A 20,168-nucleotide genomic window follows, 5' to 3' on the forward strand; every position below is an offset into this window, starting at 1 on the left:
GATCTTCAAACCAGTTATTTTAATAAAGAACTTTGGAAAGGTCTCTCTACTAGGAGAAGAAAATTCTTTGTTGTTTTGCCACAGACCTCAGTGATCAGTTATTACTGCAGTTTTTGAAGGTATTTGTTGGAACATGTGACTTCATATTCTGTTTTTTGAGAAGTATGAAGGCCTGAGAAATTAGAAAAAAAGACACTATAGACATCTATTTTAAAGAAGCAAACCTAAGTAAAGTGCATATTGCAGTGGAGGACTCTATTGGTGTCCAGGCACCAGGCAGCCAGCCTAAATGACTGTGACAAAAAGGGCATCGCCATAGCTGAATGTAGAGATAGAGGAGGAGGAGGAGTAAGAGTAAAGAGGTAATTTTACCTCTTCCAGGGACAATGATGAGCCTGGTACTGGAATGTTGCATCTAATTGGAACTTTGAAAGGAAATTAAAATATATCCAAAGATGCAAAAGAAACACACAAAAGATTCAAGTATCAGAGAAAATGCCTGAGCCTCTGAGCAGATGTGCTCTGTGAGCTCCAGCTCTACAGGAGGAGAGAGGGGGACATTTCTATCTAACTTCTTCTCACTCTTTTGCTGAAGTTTACCGCTCCATCAGATCTGCCACTGGAGTTGCTTGGATAAGTGACCCTTGTCATTCAACAAAATTGAAGTTGATGTAAGCAGTTGGAGAACTGAGTCCTTGCTAAAGTGGTTTCGTTTGCCTGCACTTGGTTAAGAGACATTCATACATGAAGCTCCAAGCAGAGCTGAGGCTGCCTTTAGCAGGGCATAATGACTGGGGTGGGCCAGGGGTTGAAAACCTATTTTGCCAGCATAGGTGCTTGCACAGCACATATCCTGCCTGTACTCTCACAGTAGTCTGGCTTTAAAACGGCTCACCGCTTTTTTGGAAAATGGAAGACATGAAAGCCAGCCATGCAAAGAGTTAATCTGAGGGGCAGTAACTTCCATCAAAGGGAGCAGGAGCAAGGGTTTGGGAGCAGGCTATGATTTGGGGAGCTCTAGGATCAGCTTTTCCGCTGAAGGGTTCATGATACAGAACTACATGCTTCGAAAGCTTAGTCTGATTAGTTTATCAGACAGGTTTTTGAGAAATGATTTAATTGCATATAAATACATTCTCTGGGAAAAAAATACTTGATACCAAGAGGCTCACTAACAGAGGAATGACAGTTAATATAAATTAAAAATTAGATGCAAATAGTAATAGTGTGGATAATTAGCCTTTGCAATGAATCACCAGTTAGTGGTTTCTAAATCTCTTGCTACCATTCTGAAAAATATATATAAACCTTGCAAACTTAAGTTAGTAAACCCAGTGCACAAGTACATGGATAAAATGTCATAGCCTGTGATACCCAAAAGGTCAGAATATGTGATCGAAAGGTCCCTTTTGAATTTAGAGTCTGTAACTCTATAAATGAAATGGGGGAATTTTTCATTGCTGAGGGCTGAATAGGCCTTTCAAATGCTTTTGGCAAAAACAATCTTAATACGTTTATTACTGATCCAATTATAATTTGGGGGGGGGGGGGGGAGGGAAATGCTATGGAGCTTCTGGCAGTATGAAATGAAGTTGTGCTCCTTGACTTATATAATGTGATTTGTGGTTTGCAAGATGGAGCAAGCCTTATTTTCTAGCATATTTTATAACAGATAATCAGTGATCTTGCTTAGTTCACAATAAAGGGGAAGCACAAGATGAAGAACTGGTAGGTGGTGTTATATATAAGGGCATAGAGGTGTATTCATGTTGATTGACTGCTGCTGCTGAGTAAAAGATTTCTCTTTTATCTACAATTAACTGATAGTTAATTACTGACTGGGAGACAGGGGTGCTTCCCCCTGAAGTGTTATATATTTTACTGGCATGAACCCGGGGAGGAGTGCTATCAGTCAGAAAGCTGCTACAATAACGATTTTAATTGTCTGAAAATAGTGTTCACTAGTGTATTACTGCTAAATGTTTTGTAAGAAATGTTATTTTTAGTAGGCCATTGAGAAACAGTGTGTATTGTTTTAGTTCCAAAACTTCTCTACCTCCTTCTGGAATATTTCAGTGAATATATATCATGGCAAATCTCAGCAATATTCTTTTAAACAAATAGGAATAATCAAACCTTTATATTCAGTGCAATTGAAAAGAAGGTAGTCTTTCCCTTTACTTAAAAATATTAATGGATCTACAAATGTAGGAAGCAAGAAGTTATGATTCAATTCCTACTAAACTGTTAGGATGTTTAGAATAAAATTATTTGAGGCATTTTTAAAGAAAGAACCTTAAAAAGCTTGTTTAACAACCAGAGCAGTCTGTGTACAGTGTTTATTCATAAACAGATTTGTAACACAGAAATACCTGAAACTAAGAAAACAATTTTTTTTTTCTGTGATTTAGCACTGTAGGCAAGTGATATGACTGTATCCAAATTTAGCATCATCCTGACACTTTTTTATCATTTGTTGTTAATTTGCAAATGAATTGTATCTACAGATACTATTAAAAAAGGATTGTAGAATACTATACATATTATACAGACCAAATTAAGATCGCCAGGGCATCAAGACACCAAGTCTGTCTGAAAGAGAAAACTTTCTTCAGATGACTAGTCTCTTCTGTGCCCATAAGACACTTCCTTATTTTATGCTTTACAAGCACTGGTTATGCTGTCATTAATGTGTGGACAGAGGAAAACTAGTGGTGAGTTTACGGAATTAAATACAATTGTCTTATGCCCTTATCCAAGTGTCCTTCTTGCCTAACTCATAGCATGAATCAACTTTCTATGCTAATGGATCTTCTTGGATCCATAGATCTACATGTACCAGAACTCTGTGCCAGAGCCTGCTGACCAACAGCGTTGTCTTAATCTTTTAACGAGTTGTTTTGTTAGCTTTTCAGAAAATGCGCATGTTTTCACTAGAGTAACTCGTGACATTTATGATGCTTTTTTTTCTTTCATTTGTACTGTAGTCACTCTTTACTGTGGTATTTTTTTTTCCTTTCATGCTAACTGGTATTTTCTACCCTCTCTAGGGTCCTCCGGGAGGTGGAGGGCCACCAGGAACACCCATCATGCCTAGTCCAGCAGGTACTGAAATATACTCTGAAAAAAATAAAAGGAAATTTTTAAAGGTTTTAGGAAGTACACAAATTCCCTTTTTCCAGATTTGTCTATGCTATTAATGCAGTCAAATGGATAGATCCAATTGATATACATTTTTCAGCAGGGAGCAGCTAATGAAAAGGTATTAGTTTTGTACTTTCTGCATCAGCTTTTCTTAATGCTCTTTCACTCTCTTTCTCTCCCTGCTATGCTGCAGAAATATAAAGCATTGTACTGTACCTCTACAGTTCAAAGCAATTCATGTCTCTCGTTCTTGAGTCCATCTTTTCTTGCACTGTTTCAGCAACAGCAAGGGAAAAAAAAGAAAAGAAAAAAAGAAAGAAGACAGAATATGTATTTGTTTCTGCTCATGTCCTTTAGCGCAATTCTGCCAGTTCAGAAATTAGGAAATTTCTGAATGCCGTGCAAGTTCCCCTGTAGTATCCTATGGGATAGACCCGATCAATGTGTAGCTCTTGAGCTACATGTGAATGACAAGCATGACTGCATCCTCTGGCTATGTCATCGGACTGACAGCAGGCTAGTGCTAGGACAGTTGCTCTGCTCTGTCCTGCGATGGAGGAGTAAGGCCCCAGAGGAGCAATTCTCATCTCCTATTTGTTATCTGTTCCTAGCGCTTCACTGCTGCATTGTTTCCCTAGGTTGCGTGATCTGTATCTTGGAATTCTGGCCACAGGGAGAATTTGGCCATCCTGAAGGTTGGCCACTGTTCCTATTCAGGTTTAAAGAATCGAGGAGGAGGAGGAGGATGGGAAGATTCAAGACAGCTAACTAGATTCTCAAGGCTCAAAGTTGGTCAGCTAGATGCAAGTATCTCCATCAGTGTTCTGCAACGTATCTGACATGAAGGAGGAGCTGCAAGATTGAGAGGATGCTCTTCTCCCATGGATAGCGTCAGAAATGTGTTGAAAAGAAACTAATTACATCTTATGTAACCCAGTATTCAGTAGATATTTGGGCTCCTTTTGGCCAACATCTGTCTCTGTTACACGCTTTTACCAGCTAAAAGGGACCTTTTCACCTCAGTGATGCTATAATTCCTCAGTCCTACATGTTCTTGCTGTCCTTTGCAGCACAAGAGGGGTAGGGGAAGTTTCCTAACTTCCTATGAAAACTTCTGGCACCACTGTAAAATCTTCATTAAATACAATTCCAGAGCTTTAAAAATACAACTTGAGATAAAGAGTAGGGCTTCCTTGTTCATATAATTAGTGAAAAAGATAATTAATGTGCGCTGGCAGTTAAAAGCTAAAATCTCTTTTAACATAGAAACAAACCCATGGAGAGCCTGCACTTTTAAAAACAGTCAGCACTGCAGTTATGTCACGTGTAAGTTGTCTGTGCGCACTCCAAATAAAGCTTCTGTTGAGGAATTGTTTCCATTTTCAATTAAAGAGACTCTAAGGTGTTTTAAGGCTTCTGTTTTCCAAAGTGTGAAAACAGTTACACGTTGGCCACCTGAGAATTTTACAAAGGTACTCACTCACCTCTGCAAAAAAAATCCTTCTAGCTCTGAATGTTCCCATGGCCCAATCAACCCATATGTATTTTTTACAAAAGCCAATAGAACGTAGCGATGAGTTTCTCTGTGGAGAGCCAAGGTTATTTGTTTCAAAGGGATCTGGTGGTCAAAGAACTTGTTGTCTACCTGCTCGAATATTAAAAATAACTTTTTATATGCTAATTTTACTTTTTCTAACTTTAGGGTAAAAGCTTTTTGTTTCCCTCTTCTTCAAACAGTATATTTAAATGTTCTAGTGATGTGTAGTTCTCTATATATAATGGAATTATTTACTCACCATGGTTAATGCTTAGAAAACTGTATCTGAAAGGTTAAGGAATACTCGATGATGACCATTATTTTAACTGCCCTGTGTATGCACAAATACATTCTTTAATGAGGTCAGGCTGCATTCCCACTTCCAACACGCTTCAGTCTGATCTAGGCTTTCTTTCTTTCACTAGTTCTGACTCAAAATTCCCCCATCACCTTGTCTTGGGAAAAGATTTACAGCTCAGCAGCGTTTTGTGCGTTGCTAAGCTCAAAACTCATGGTTCAAAGAGACTGAATGGTCTTTTGGAGGAACTAGGTATAGAGCTACTTAGCTATTCTTTTACTCTTTTTAGAGTACCTCTTTTAGAGGTACTGTTTTTCCAGAGCTGCCTATAATTTTTAAAGATACACTGTCCCCTTGGAGATTTATTACGACTTTTCTGAGGTCATTTTCTGCTCAGTAAACTTCTTTGTTACACGGCCTATCTCTTGTCAAGTTCCCTTGTGAAAGGTTTTTCACCTAATTTGTCTACTGATCTTCTGCATTTTTTGCCTTCTCTTTCTTAAAATATCGATGAGGGACATTAAGACTTTGTGTGTATTAGCAGCAGGCATTGGCTTCTTCTGCGTTCAATCAGAAGAGTTAAGTGGGTTGTATTCTGTATGTCTTGTTAGTTAAACCTTGCATTTCAACTCCGGAGATGCTCCAGTTTGAAAGTTCACGTACATTGATTGCAGAAAAAGGGTGTATCTTTCCTCTGGTTCTGTGTGAGTTAATCCCAGACTAAGAAGCAATATAGCTCTGTCAATGTCTGGGAAGTAAAACTCTTGGCAGAACTTATTAGCTTAGATATCACACTCTGCCAACATGGTTTTGTTGTTTTTGGACTCAAGCCAGTTTTGAAGTATTGCACCACTGTACCATGAAGATATATCAGCTAAAGCTGTCCTTTGCACAGTATTCCACTGAATAGTTAGATATATCCAAAATCTAATAGGCTGACACAGATAAGAATGAGAGATTTTCATTGGCTATACGAACATGAAGTCAATATAATGAGAAGCTATTTATCAATTATTACAGATGGAAAATAAATTACAGGAAGGATTTATAAGACAGAAATTCCTATTTTATAGAGAATATTGAAGATGAGTGAAGTAATTTGGAACTCCAGGAAAAGGGTTTAAGGAATTAAATAGTTACAGGTATTTGGTGATTTATAAACCTTTTAACAGTCACGCATAAAACTAGAGTCTAGAAGTAGTCACCTAGGGACCATTACAATTATTTCTTCTCATAGTTTTGTTGTGTGGTAGAAAATAGATAGCAAGGAAATGAAATCTTCCATTATATTGCCACTGTGTATCATTGATTCAGGCATAGAAATAATATGAACAAAATGACAAGAAATGCATTAGGTGAGTAGTCTTTTTGAAAGGTATATATTAGCACTTAAAATAATCTCTTATTACAGATTCAACCAACTCTGGAGACAACATGTACACTTTAATGAACGCAGTACCACCTGGACCCAACAGACCTAATGTAAATATAAATCTAGTTATATTTTTTTGAATTACACAGCCTTGTTTTATCCAAACTAGTGCATTTCCATGACATATGATTAATACTAAGTTCTCCTTTTTAATGGGTGACACATAAGTTGCTTACCCCCATCTTGTCTGTTTTAGTGCTTTTAATGTCTTGCAAATCAGTCATACCCATACATACAAAATAAATCATTGGGGCCTCTTTTTCTACAAGGAAAATACCTTAAAAGCATGTGCATATGAATCTTGGAGATGAAGTTTATCACACTGCGGTGCACTAGACTTCTGTACCGTATGACCATCCTAGGAGCTGCCACCAAACATTAGTTTCTGCAAGATTTAAACTTGCATTATAAAAAAATCTCTACTCCTGGAGAGGGAGATGAAAACCATTGAAAGTGATTCAGTGTTACATTGCCCTACCACTCCATGAAAAGTGATAGAATCAATACCTTTAAGAAGAAATAAACTTCCCTGTTAAGAATGAAAAACAATGGTAACATTTAAGTATTTCCCTCATTAACTACTCCATTGGCGACTATTTCAGCCCAAACTTCAGCAATTCTAGAACTGACAAAAATCTGGATTCGTAGCTTGTTTCTTTTCTCATTTCTTTCTATGCCTTCAGTTTAGTTGTATTTATCTGATTACTAAGATATTTCACCTAATTACAGTCCATGTTGTGGGCCTTTTGAAAAAAGGCCAGTAGAACTTTAAGAATATGGCTATTTGGATAGTGCTAAATCAGCGAATTTAGCAAATGCACTATAATGCTAATGCCTGAAAGTTTTTGAAGAACTGGATTTAAGGTATTAACCTTAAATCTGAAATCTGACAGAAACTGTTCATAGTGCAAAGGTAATGCAGAGTACTCTGACTGTCAGTATAGTCAGGCTGGGATTTGAAAACTACTAATTAATCACCTACTCATAGAAGTGAGTGGTAAAATTCTCTTCAATTTCAGTGGGAATATAGTTAGGTCAGCACTAACATATCTGAAAATCACACACCAAGTGTTAAAGTATATCATAATTCATTCCTAAGTCATATGCCAGCCTATATAGATGAGTTTCTCCGAAAATCTTGAGGACCACATCGGAAAAAGTAAACAAAAACAATAACACTTTTTGCAGACTACACTTACACTTCACTTTCACATACAGAGATGGAACTGTGTATTTTTCCTTTGCTATTTTTTCTGAGAACTACTTTCTTTTTATTAGATTATCTACAATAAATTTGTACAGTAACACCAATTTTTAATGTCTGATCCTTTTATAGTTTCCAATGGGGCCAGGGTCAGATGGACCTATGAGTGGACTGGGTGGAATGGATTCACATCATATGAATGGATCATTAGGTAATGATAGTAAATGTTATGAACATTGTGAATTTTCAGTGACCAGTGCCATTTTCTATTACTAGTTCTCTGAATTATGTGGAAGACTGTATATAAAAATCTTTTAGAAACTAAAAAGCTGTATATCAAAAAGAAATATTAAGATACTTTTTAAGCATATGAATTGGCATATATAATGCATCTCTGGAAGAAAATGACTGAATGTTACTTATATAACAGAGTATAATTTGAAACTAGTTGACCAAAACTACTCTAAAACTATACCATAACAATAATGTAGAAGTGATGGCATAAGACCATTTTCTCCTTACCTCTCTTCCTCTTTCAAAAACTTGAGAAGGTGTCTTTGTGACATGCTGGTGCAAGTTCTTACCAAGTACACGGAAGTAAGTTATTACATATATTAATCTATGTGTTAAGCTGTTGTAATCCCAACAGTCTGATGTTGTCACTTGTTCTAACATTAGCCTTCTGTCTCTTAAGTGTTAGTTTTATTATTCCCTCCCCATAAGCGGCTTCAGACATTGTCATTTAACGCACCAAGAAAGAACATGCATTCTTGTCAGGGTATGCAGAGGCAGGAAGAAGACTATACTGTTTGACTTTTGACGCTATGATTTTTGAAGGACTCCTACCAAAGGGAGAAGCCTTTCACAGTTCTACGAAACATGCACTGCTTTAGCCTCTGACTAGTGTAGTAAACCTTTTTTCTTACTCTTTGCTGGAAGGATGATAGACACTTGAAAGGGATTTGAGCAACAGGCTGCAACTCATTAAATTGCATTTAAGCCTTCCTCTTCCTTACCAACAAGATAAATAGATACCTTATATTTGTTTGTGCTTATAGAATAACTCCAGGCCAGTAACTTTGAATACAGCTTCCATGAACCATTCTTTACTTCCACCTGCACCAAGGAGTGTGGGTCATACAGGCAGCAACAAGGGGAAGCTTAGTCTGCAAAGACTTCTCTTTCCTCTTCCATCTCCATTTCCCACCAGCAAGGTTCTCTTTTACATCTGGGAGCTGGCCTTATGCACCCACAGGGCACCAGCAACACTCTGCTGAACATCATTTTCCTTTATAGGGAAAAACCCAAGCAAGTTACCTATATGGTGGGCAAGCAGAAGCCAAGCTGTCACAGTTCCCTCTGCTTCTATCCCTAAAGAAAAGCTCTATCATCTTCCCAGCACAGACACAGACCAACTTAAATGCCATACTACAGTTAACACCATTTAATTCCGTATTGCCATGGTGGATGAAAAGTTACCACAAGTACAGCCCAGAAGTTGGAGATTATGAGACAAGATGTATAATCAGGTACGAAAAAGGGAGAAATTCAAAAATGAGAAAAAAATAAACTTTAGGGGAAACCATCAAACCTCACTTAACAGACATTTTCTGAGCCACAGGACAGTCTTCCTTCTGGGAAAGCAGGTCTCTGAAACTCCTAGATTACTTTGCATGAGGCCATCTTGTGATTTTACAGCCTTTCTTATTACATATTACAATCCTAAAACAGGTTGCTGCTTTAATTAATAATGATGCACATTATTTTGAAGCAAATGAAAAGCTTTGTAAAAGTTGAGTCTTTTTCTGTCACTTGCTATAGCCTGAGATTTCTTAGCTAAAGGAAGAATTGCGTTTGAAACAGTTACAGAAGGATTCTATGTCTGCCTAGCATTTGGTTAGTTATTTTCTGTAGTGAAAATATTTACATTTTTAGTCAAATTGACTACAACTGTTGTCTAAGGTTAATTTCATTTCTAGAATGGAAGCTGAGTTCTTTTAGGGGTATAGGACTGGAAGACATCTCCTGCATGTAATTCCATGCTGTAGTAGGCAGCTGTATCACATAATCACAGGCATAAATTGGTCAAGTTCCATCTTGAACACTTCTCTAGCTTTTTTTTGACCACAACCCTTCTACTGGATATCTGTTAACAGCTTTTATGGTTAGAACGAAATCTTTCTCTTATTTCTAGCAAAATTTATCCATTTGTCCCTGACAAAATGACTCTTCTTTTTCCTAGTGTTTATGTATCTGGAGTACTTACAGAGAGAAATCATATTCCTTCTCAGCTTTAATTTGCCTTGCTAAGTATACCAAGCTATTTCAGTCTCCTCCCACAGCTCCATTTTCTTGATTATTTTTCTCTGATACTCTTCCAGTGTGAATTTGTCTTCCCTGAAAACAGGTGACAAGAATTGTTTACTGTCTGTTACTGCTAGAAATGCTTTTCTCGATACATCCATCCTAAAATTATATTTCCTTTATTCTTGGCTTTACCCAAGTGAGAGCTACAGCATATGAGAAAAATTCTTTTTGCTAGTCTTGCACACATTATATTGAGTTTTATTTGGTTTCTGTTACTCCAGTCCTTCTTAGAATCACCTTCTTTCTTCTGAAAGAAATTATCACCATCAGTATTTGTACTGCATCCAAAGCTGACGTCATTTCAGCCAATTTCAGTAGTGGGCTTCTGCTCTGGGGGCAAAGACATTGATGAAATACCCCCGACCTGATCCTAGAGATACTCCACTAGCAGTCTTCTAGGGAGTTTTGAATAGCTGAAAATGCAGTAAAAGTGCTGGTCATTTTTCTCAGGAACATTAACTTGTATTAGTTATCCATGATTGTACTTTTTTCTCACGCTGAAGCAAAGTTTCCCTCAAGCGTGTGTACCCAAAATGAACTGCAGTACCCACACCCTACCATGGCTAAAGAGAACAGGGGGATTGGACATATCCTTTTTTGAGCTGTGCCAGGCTGTCTCATCCTAAAAGATGCCATTCAAGGAACTGATACAGATCAGAACTATGTCCTTCATTCTTTTCCCCCTTTTTGCACTAGGTGTGTACACAGAGAAAGCACTAACATTATTCAGTACTGACTGTAAATTTTTCCTGAGAAAGACACTGGGATGGAAGAGAGTTCAAGCATGGTTATGTTTTAACATATTGCTGTAAACTATATTTTTAAATATGAAAAATAAGCTCATAGATTAATTTCAGCTCAAAACTAATTGAATAATTATCTATTTTAATTTAAGGCTCAGGAGACATGGACAGTATTTCCAAAGTGAGTATATAATATTAAAATATTTGGATTTTCTAGAATGATATTTCACTCTAAACACATCTTCTCATGTCTTTGTTAAACTTTTTATTACGTGTACACGTTTTATGCTTATGTAGCCTCTAGAGGCTCTGCAGACAGAATTAGCATTAATTGAAAGTTTAAAAACAATACCTATAATCAGTAGGGAGTGTAAGTAAACTTATTTCCTATTGCATAACGATGTATGTTAACGACTGTGATTAATATATATCCAGTTCACAATCTGATTGGTCATGTTATACTCTTCCATACCGGTAAGACAAATGAATAGTGGTCTAATAATTAATTCTATTTAAAGGTAAATTTGGAAAATGTCATAAGGATGTTGCTTTCATGTGCTGAATGATTGCATTTGTCACCTCTGTAAGTCAATGTTAATATCTTAATCACTAAGTCCCTAAAAACCAGATTAAAAAGTAGTTGCAGAAGAAGCACTGTTTTGATATTACAACCATTAAATAGTACAGGCAGTGTGAGTTTAACCTGCAGGGGGTTGCATCTACAAAAATCATATCATTCTTGAATGTGTCGTTTCTTCCATAAAAATAAAAGCCTACTGCATCTGTGAGCATTATTAATTTAGGAACTTACTTAAGAAGTTAATGAGCTTATTCGGTATTGATAAAGTGGTAGAAATCTGTCCGTGTCCCTGTAAAACACTGTGTTTTGTACTCAACGTCTACAGATGTAACTTACTGAAACTAGTAAAAATAGCACTAAAACAATTTCCCTGCACTTTTGTGCGTTTGATCTATAAATACAGAAATTGATGAAGGGGTTGTTACAGTTACAGTTTTAACTCATTCGGTTGAAATTACTGTAACAAAATTCTGATCACCTTCCAAAAGACAAATATGAGATTTTTTTGAACAAATTACCTGCCTGTGTTTCTTGGGTGAGACAGGACTAAGCAGCACAGTGCTGTGGCTAAACTTCTCTCCGTACAGACTTTGCCACTTCAAATCTGCCTAAGGCCTGTCTGCTCATGCTCTGGTCACACTAAGGATGTCACTGTAGATAACTCGCACTGAGATACGGTGAGATACAAACACATATGTCAAAAGGGAACAAATACTTACCTAAAATCTGTAGATTAAAATAGAAGTTTGTAGTATGAATTTATTTAAAACACAATTTCAAATGTTCAAAAGGCAGCAATCAAACTTCAGCCAGTGATACATATTTGTATATCCAAGGTGGAGGAGGAGGAGAACCTTACGCTGTTCCCCAATTTGGTGGGGAGATGGCAGAGAGATGTAGCTTGTAAAGTGCACTTGTGTACATGTGGTGTTATGCTGTGTTGTTTGCAAGGAGTTTGCGTTCACTGCCAGTATAGAAGACGTAATCTGGCATTAGAAGAAATTCATCATAGGGCAACACAGTCCTTTTAAAATTTGATAAGTGATTTATAGCCTCAGAATAACCTTCCGTGGCTTTCCCTGGAGAGTAGGACCACAGCAGTATGCCTCCTAGGTCATTTGGGGGCTATGAGGGGGCAGGATCTATAGCAATGCTACATTTTTGTAACCTCTGAAGATCTATAACGTGTTCAGTTCCTGCAAAGAGTAAAGATGGGTTTAAAGTGTTCATGTTGCCTCAGCTGTGCTCTGCTTAGGTGTGCAGTGATTGATGCAATATAAACTTCCAATGAGATAATCAACACACAGCACATTTTTAATAATGTCCATACTTTTCCTTCAGCTATTTATTGTTTGCAAAATGCAGCATTTTTTAAGAAAAATCATTTCTGTTAGCTTGTCACTAAAATTATTTTTAAAAGCCTGTATTCAGTCCACTGTATTAAGCGTCAGCATATATGCCTGCTATGAGTATCAGGAACTCTAAAACCTGGATCCAAAAAGTTGCCTGAAAGTCTTGTAAGCTGTTAACCTTAGTAAGTATATCATGGAAATCACATTTGATGCAAGTCTTTTTCAAATAATTAAAAGAAAAGTAATGTGTACTTGGGCAGTAACAGTGTTGTATTGTTATACCGTTATATATAATAGCTTTCAAATATCTTTTCCTGAGGAGCGCTCTGCCCAATATGCAGCCTTCACTGATACTGGTAGGACTGCGTGGGCAGTGTTTTGTATATAGCATTGGCAATTCTGGGTACGTAATAGTACTTAGTGCTTTTGAAACTTGATTGGAAAAGTTCTTCATGCAAGCAATAGTAGATTTCTGGGGTTTCATGCATGCAAAATTAATATGTGGCTGCCTTCCAATTTTTTACAGTTACCAGGATTGTACCAGGATTGTACTTGCTAAAGCAACGGTCTCTCTTTATACATCACCAGCTAGTGGTGCGATTGCCTTTTTCACAACTAGATTTCCAGATTACTAATTAATGTGGCACGAATTGTTCACTGAAATTAACACAGTTTGGGTCATGTGGTGCTAGACGCTCAAGTGCAGGCACAGGATCCTGATGGAGTAAAACGCATGTTAGAGGAGCTGATTATCTATCCCCATGAGATGCAGAAAATTAATCCTGTCTTGGTAGAATCAGCTCACAGAATTCATAGCTACATTTTCCAGAGGAGATTTTAATTTAATTGGCAGAATGGCAAAACATGCAGTTTTTATGAAATAGATTGAGATGGGGGGAGTAAATGAACTGAAATTATGCGTATTAAATAAACATTAATAACCCGTGTTTCTTGCAGTGCCCATGGAATTTGTACAGCCATCAAAGAAATATTTGCTCTGAAAAACTCAGCTAGTGCTACAATGCTAGACCCCATACTGACCATAAAAGAAGCCCAGGGGAGTTGCTATAAAAGCGTTTAGGTTGGGAATTTGAACCTTTGGGGTGCCACACTGTAGCAAATGCAGAATTTCAAAGCTTAGTACTACACGGAGCAAGATAAAATAGAGGTAAATCCCCAAGGAATGAAAAGAAGTGTGGGGTCATCATATAAAATAAATATGACAAGGCCTTAGTGGTTATTAAACTATATATTCATAAATTTTAAGGCCAGAAGGGACTGATGTGACTGTCTAGAATAACCTCCTGCATAACACAGGCCACAGGACTTCCCTAGATTAATTCCTACTTCAGATACAATAGCTGTGGTTGAACTAAAGCAATAGTTGTCAACCTTTGCCAAGTTGTGGATCTCTAAATTTTTCCTATGCTAACTTCACTGTATCGCAAACTTAATTGTCTGATGTTAATTAACCAGTTAATTCTTTTAGTTGCCTTTGATGGACCCCTCAGGTGTTTTCTAGTGATTCATGGAGATCAGAGGATCACAGTTTGAAAATTAGTGAACTAGACTGTGAAGAAAACCAAAGGACTAAGGCAGGGATCTTGACCCTACTCTATAAGGTGTGTTTCAGGTGCTAATTAAAACCAGTTTTGCCTGCATGAGGTTATGTAATTAATTCTGCATTTCCTCTGTACCTGAAAATAAGTACATCCAGCTGAACCCAGAAACATATTTGCTAATGCAGGTGAAAATGGTTATCTTTCTTCAGGGGAGTATGGTTAAAACTTAACAGCAGCCTTTCAGTACCCTTGCAAAATTTTTCACTCAAAGTTTGCCCTCTTGCAGCCTTAGTTGTACTAAATGAAGACAGCATGCATTTAATTTCTAAGGGCAGTATATTTGTGTTTTTAAGAAGCTTCATAAATCTCTATGCTAACAGAAATACTATGTTAGCATTGTAATTGAGAATTAGCATAAGAAAAAGAAGACAAATTGACTTACTCTTCTTACAGCTGTTATCAGTTGATCTCTCTGATCAAAAGTACTACTTTGAGTTGTATGTTGTTAGCTTGCATATTGACTGTACTAGGTTTGTGTTAAGTTTTTTATTACATTTCAAACTTTAAGCCTGCTGCTTTTGTATACGTAAAATGTCAACAGCAATATTATGTTTAACTTTTCTGGATCAAAAAAAATCAAGGGAAGGACTGTGGTCGAGGTAGTAAATGTTTTAGATGAAGTTCATGATTTCACTCCTCCCTTTCCCTGACTGTTCCTTTTGCACCACAAAACCTGTACTAATAGGAGTCTAACAGTGATGGAAAGGTAATCATCCACATGCTCCAGGCATGGTAGGGTACCACAAATCATTTTGTAAACACACCTAACTAATTATAGTATCTACAATAAACATGTAGCTATTGACTCTGAGTATTTTCTGTGACACTTGCCTGATTTTACTCTTTCTATAACTAACTGAATCTTGAAAGTGTTTTCTGAACATTGTAGAGGTAGTGGTGCAGGAACATTTGCAGCAGAAAATAATTTATCTTCATAAGACTTACTATTGTCATTACTTATTAGCATTGTGGTTGCACCTAGACACTAAAAAAGTAGAGAAAGACCCTACCGCATTATGCTCTGTGCAAGCAAAAAGCAAAAGTACAACTCCTGCTTGAAGTATTTGCAAGCCCAATCCAGCGGCTGGCTGCTATTCAGGCATTTTTATCTAAAACTCTGTTAACTCTTTTGTCTATAAATTCTGTGTATAACTGCTCTTAGGGATTTAGCAGCTCAAAATTTGAACTAGAAACTATTTCTACAAACCAGAGACCATGAACAAAGACTCCAAATACAGGCCTTGATTTGCAAATGTCTTATGTGGCCCAGATCTGTCCACCTGCCTTCCTTTAAGTACATAATCTGAGTTCACATATGTCAAGACACATGCTCGTGGTCTTCACTGAATTTGACTGTAGTGATTTAGTGTAGTTAGAGAGCTAACTCTTATTTCTACAAAGCCATTTGTAGTTTTTCCTGACTTCAGTAGGAGAGGATGCTAGCCATAACCTGAAAGCAAGAATTACTTCAAGGGAGAAAACACAGGTTCAAATTAGAAAGTGAAACATACAGAACTCTGCAGAGGCTTACATTTTATCTTCAGAAATGCCAGTGCATTGTATGGACACACTCTGATGCATTGACACACTTGATGAAGCTGGGAAAGGGACTAAAATCTTCAACACTTAATCTGTACTTTTAAATCTTGTTTAACAGAACTCTCCCAGTAATATGAGCATGAGTAATCAGCCTGGCACTCCCAGGGATGACGGTGAGATGGGTGGAAACTTCCTAAACCCTTTTCAGAGTGAGAGCGTAAGTATTCTTTAAGAAGTTTTTTACTTGGCAAACCTTTAATCTCTGGATGTTTATTTAAAAAAAGAAAAATAACAGAAAGAACAAACAGTTTGGTAGTATACCTTTAATGCAGTGCTTTGCCTTGCATGTTTTTTACTAGCTCCTGAAATTACGGTATGGATTCACTAAAAAATTATGCCAAATTCTGTTAGAAGTTGAGCTGTAATTGCAAAATGGGAGCGGTGTAGATTCCCTGCAGAAACTCCTTCTCTAGATTAAGAGTTTAGTTGTCCATAAAAGTTGTCAAGTAGTAAAGATTATGCCATACATAGTCAGTAATGCACAGTGGGCAATATCTGAGCAGCCTAGATGTGTGTAGTTGGCGGATCTTTACATTTGAATGTTTCAGCTTGTGGTTGCCCAACCTTTGATTCCTGAACAATGCATTTTGCAGGACAAGAATGTCTTTTAGAAGGGGATTCACACTGAAACATATTATGAGAGCACCAGGACATCTCATGTTGAGATGAAGCAGGCTTTTAGAACCAGAAAAGGCAAAGATGCCCTCTAGTGTTCTTTATGGGACAAATGACATTTTAAAAAATGGGAAATGTTTTGAGGCAGCAAAACATGGTATAAAATACATTACAGAACAAGACTAGTGTTTTCATACTCATGTGCCTGAAGTTGGGTTTCCAAATCCACATTTAAGTTGCTAAATAGAAGTGGCCTGATTTTTCAGAAATGCTGACTGACTTCAACACTTATATTCTTGGAATTGACTGCTCTCAGAAGTGAGCGCAACTCCATTAATTATACCAGTGGTGAATTTTAGCTCAGAAATTATGAAGAGTAAGCAGTTTCTCTTAGATCACAACACAGTCAAATTGCATGGCAAATTTCATGGAAATCAGATTTATTTTTGTCTTTGGTTTGCTTCTTAAACCAGTGAAAAGGAAGAGGGAGCATTTTTTGCATGTTAGCTTTTTGTGTCTTCATAATGTGTTCAGATTGTTTTGGAGTATTGGAGAAAATTGGTTTGTACAAAGCAAAAAGATTGATGTTTCAAAATCTGCAATAAAGCAGTAACCACAAAACCTCCATTAAATGTGATCCTTGGTCATCGTAGTCCTTGACTCTCAATTCACCATGCTTTATTTGTAGTGAAGACAGCCAGTCTGACTCTGATCGCAGGCCAGTTCACCAAACCAAACTCATTAAAAGAAGGGCATCAGCTGTACTCAAAAGACCATTAGTTTTCTCAGACACTTACTGGATTCTGGATGCTCCGAGGTGTTGTTTGCCTACCTGAATAAATCTGGGACCCAATTTTCTCAAAATTTTGCTATGCCTTCTGTGTACTTCTAGGTGTCCGTTCCTCTCCAGCACAAATCCCATTCTGGTTCTTGGGAACTATCTTGCTTTCTGATTCATGTTTTCTTACTTGGCTACTTAGAGTAGGTATTATTATGAAGTAATTTCTCAGGCAAATTTCTGTTCAGTTCACCAGGAGTTTTGCCTGGGGTGGAGGGAGGAAATAATTTAATTAATAAGAAGTTAAAAATCACAAGTAACTACTGGTCTGTCTGCACTGGGTTATCTTTACACAACGCAATATAAAAAATGGCACATATTCCTTGTCTAAAGTGATTACCTAGGAATTGATAACTTTTGCTCTGATAAGAAAATCATTTGAACATGTGCTTAATTTTAAGCATTTGAGTTGGTCTCCCACATTGGCTAAAGATAAGCACGTTCTTGCTAGCATTGCTGGCTCAGTATGAGAGGGCTCAGCACATGACGGGAGTAAGCCCTAAAGCAGAGAAACCATGAGAGACATGACATAGGGCAAAATGCTCTTTCTGAATATGCTTGGACACTGAGAAATGGGCAGCTCCAAAGTCTAGCTTTGGCAGATTTTTATTACATATCTGGTTTTTGCAAAGGCAAATAAATATCATTCCATTTCTTGTATCAGTTTTCATCACTCTTAATACTTTTTGCATTTGAACATTTTCCTCTACTTAGAAGATTTCAGGACAATTAAATATTTCTGCAGCCTGGAAGTTTCAAATAAAATAACTATTAAAATAATATAAATGTACATTGTGGTTTCCCATTGATTATTTGTAATGAAGTATTGCTAAGTTGAGGGCAGCTGTAGCCTGTATAAGGGCTGCAGTTCAATTTGTGCTACAATAATAGTGTAATGTGCTAAGTGGATTTTTAGTTCACATAAAGAAGAATGACTATTGATGCCTGATTCAGCTTGCGTCTTAAAATCTGTAATACAGAATTTAAAACTAAGCCAAAAGCCTAGTTTAATTCCAGCCAGATATATCTTCATTCCCTTTTTCCCATTAAGTAATAAAAAGCCCTCCAAAATAGTTATGTGGTTCAAGTGACCATAAATGTAGCTGGTCAGCCTGAGACTAGCTATTTGCCCAACTAAATCCCCCCAGTAGTCAACAGTGACAAGTAAAAAGTGTGAGAAGCATCAGTGAAATATTGATTCATCCCAATACCCAGGTAGCAGTACCCAGCACTGAAACTGCGTTCAAATGAATTGATTTCATCACCAGTAGCTGTATTTTTACATAATGATAGAAAGTATAGCAGAAGTTATGATACCACAAATTGAACTACAGCCTAAGCACATGCTATAGTACAAATTAAGGAGAAAATTCAAATAGCATGTTGACATTTAAACTCATTGCTGTGCTCCAGAAGTGGTTTTAGTAACCTCGGAAATAACTGTTGTTAAAATGTGGATTCCTCTTTTTTCAGTATTCCCCTAGCATGACAATGAGTGTGTGATCCGTTACCAAGTCTCCTAATGAAGACCACAGTGAGTTGGCCCTCTTCAGAGAGCTACTACAGAAGAAAATTATTCGTCCCAGTGTACAGTTTAACAAAAGGATCTCAGATACAATCAGACCCACCCTTTTTTTTCTACCATCTCCCCAGTTTTGTCAAGAAAGTGGGTCCCAAACATGATTGAGACAACTGTAAAGAGTGGCGTAACAGAACTGCCCAAGATGGAACTGCAAACATTTATCTGTGTATGTACATGTATGGGTTGATGTATATGTATGTGTGTGTGTGATATAGAAATACACACATACATATATAGGCCTGCAGGACATTGTAAAATATTATCACATGGCATCTTAAGTAGAAATGAGAAGTAGGGACTTCTATTCCATCTTTTTTTTCACGTTTACATTTTAATTATTAAAATTTGCTTTCCCTCTCCCCTCCTGAACTGTTTTATGTTGCATATATCACTGCTTTATAAGTTATTTTTTAAGGTGAACTCAAATGATAAATTCTTCTGATTTTGTAAATGTCTGCCATTACGGATAGGAATAAAATTGCTTATAAGAGCTTTCATCAACTTGTGTTTGATACCAATTACCCTGTGAATCACAAACTGTACTGTCTCAAGAAATAGAAGAAAGCTCATCTTAATTTTTTGGAGAAATTTAATAATTCTCACCTCGTTTGGTGACTTTTTTTTATACTTTGCCTTTAAAAAAGAAGCACTGAAGGTTATTTTTCTTCTTTAATTGAAGCCTAATATCTGCAATATCTATTTTAAATGGAAGCCTGAATTTGATACAAGCTTCTCAGTTTATATAGAGTACTATAAGGTTACTGTAAGTGAGCTCCAATTGCTATAGAATCTAGCAATAAAGTGTCAGGGCTTCTTCTGCCCTTGGAAATGAGTTTTTATTTAGCATGATCTTCCATAGGGGTGGTAGTTAGTGGAAATACAGTAGAGTCCTTATTACTGAAACGTTTGCTAACAATTTACCATTATATTTCCCCCTTTTTAATGATTCTCAGCTGAATCATAACAATCCATAGTCCTGATTATAAACAGCGTCTCCCAAGCCCATGCAGAAAATCAGACCACCCTGGTATTTCTATATGTATTTTTACTAGGTTTACCAGAATGAACTCCCTCCACATTTTCCAGTAAGCAGTCATTTCCGTGAACCAAAATGACTGCGTGAACATTTTATGACTACTAGCCTTGTGAGAGTCCTATCTTTTGCCACAAATAGAAGAGAAACAAAGGTCTGAGCCATTTTACAAGGAGGTCAGTGTACTGGACGTGAAAGCTTGGGATAGAATGGAGAAAAGGC

The 20,168-nt window shown here is 37.0% G+C and overlaps 1 protein-coding gene across 3 annotated transcripts in view; it reads left to right on the forward strand.

Moving 5' to 3' along the window:
- Positions 1-19,410, forward strand: part of LOC104152973 (single-stranded DNA-binding protein 2) — a 189,380-nt gene extending 169,970 nt beyond the window's left edge. For 2 of the 3 annotated variants that reach the window (XM_068926343.1, XM_068926344.1), the window contains 6 exons: positions 3,051-3,105; positions 6,391-6,461; positions 7,748-7,826; positions 10,878-10,906; positions 15,937-16,035; positions 18,805-19,410. In XM_068926343.1, coding sequence (XP_068782444.1) covers positions 3,051-3,105; positions 6,391-6,461; positions 7,748-7,826; positions 10,878-10,906; positions 15,937-16,035; positions 18,805-18,834 — 363 coding nt within the window. In that variant the 3' untranslated portion in view covers positions 18,835-19,410. The remainder of the gene's footprint in view (positions 1-3,050; positions 3,106-6,390; positions 6,462-7,747; positions 7,827-10,877; positions 10,907-15,936; positions 16,036-18,804) is intronic. The other variant, XM_068926345.1, reaches the window with a different exon arrangement.
- The last annotated feature ends 758 nt before the right edge of the window (positions 19,411-20,168 follow it).

The sequence above is a fragment of the Struthio camelus genome, chromosome W, assembly GCF_040807025.1.
Source record: "Struthio camelus isolate bStrCam1 chromosome W, bStrCam1.hap1, whole genome shotgun sequence".
In the NCBI taxonomy this organism is placed as follows: domain Eukaryota; kingdom Metazoa; phylum Chordata; class Aves; order Struthioniformes; family Struthionidae; genus Struthio; species Struthio camelus.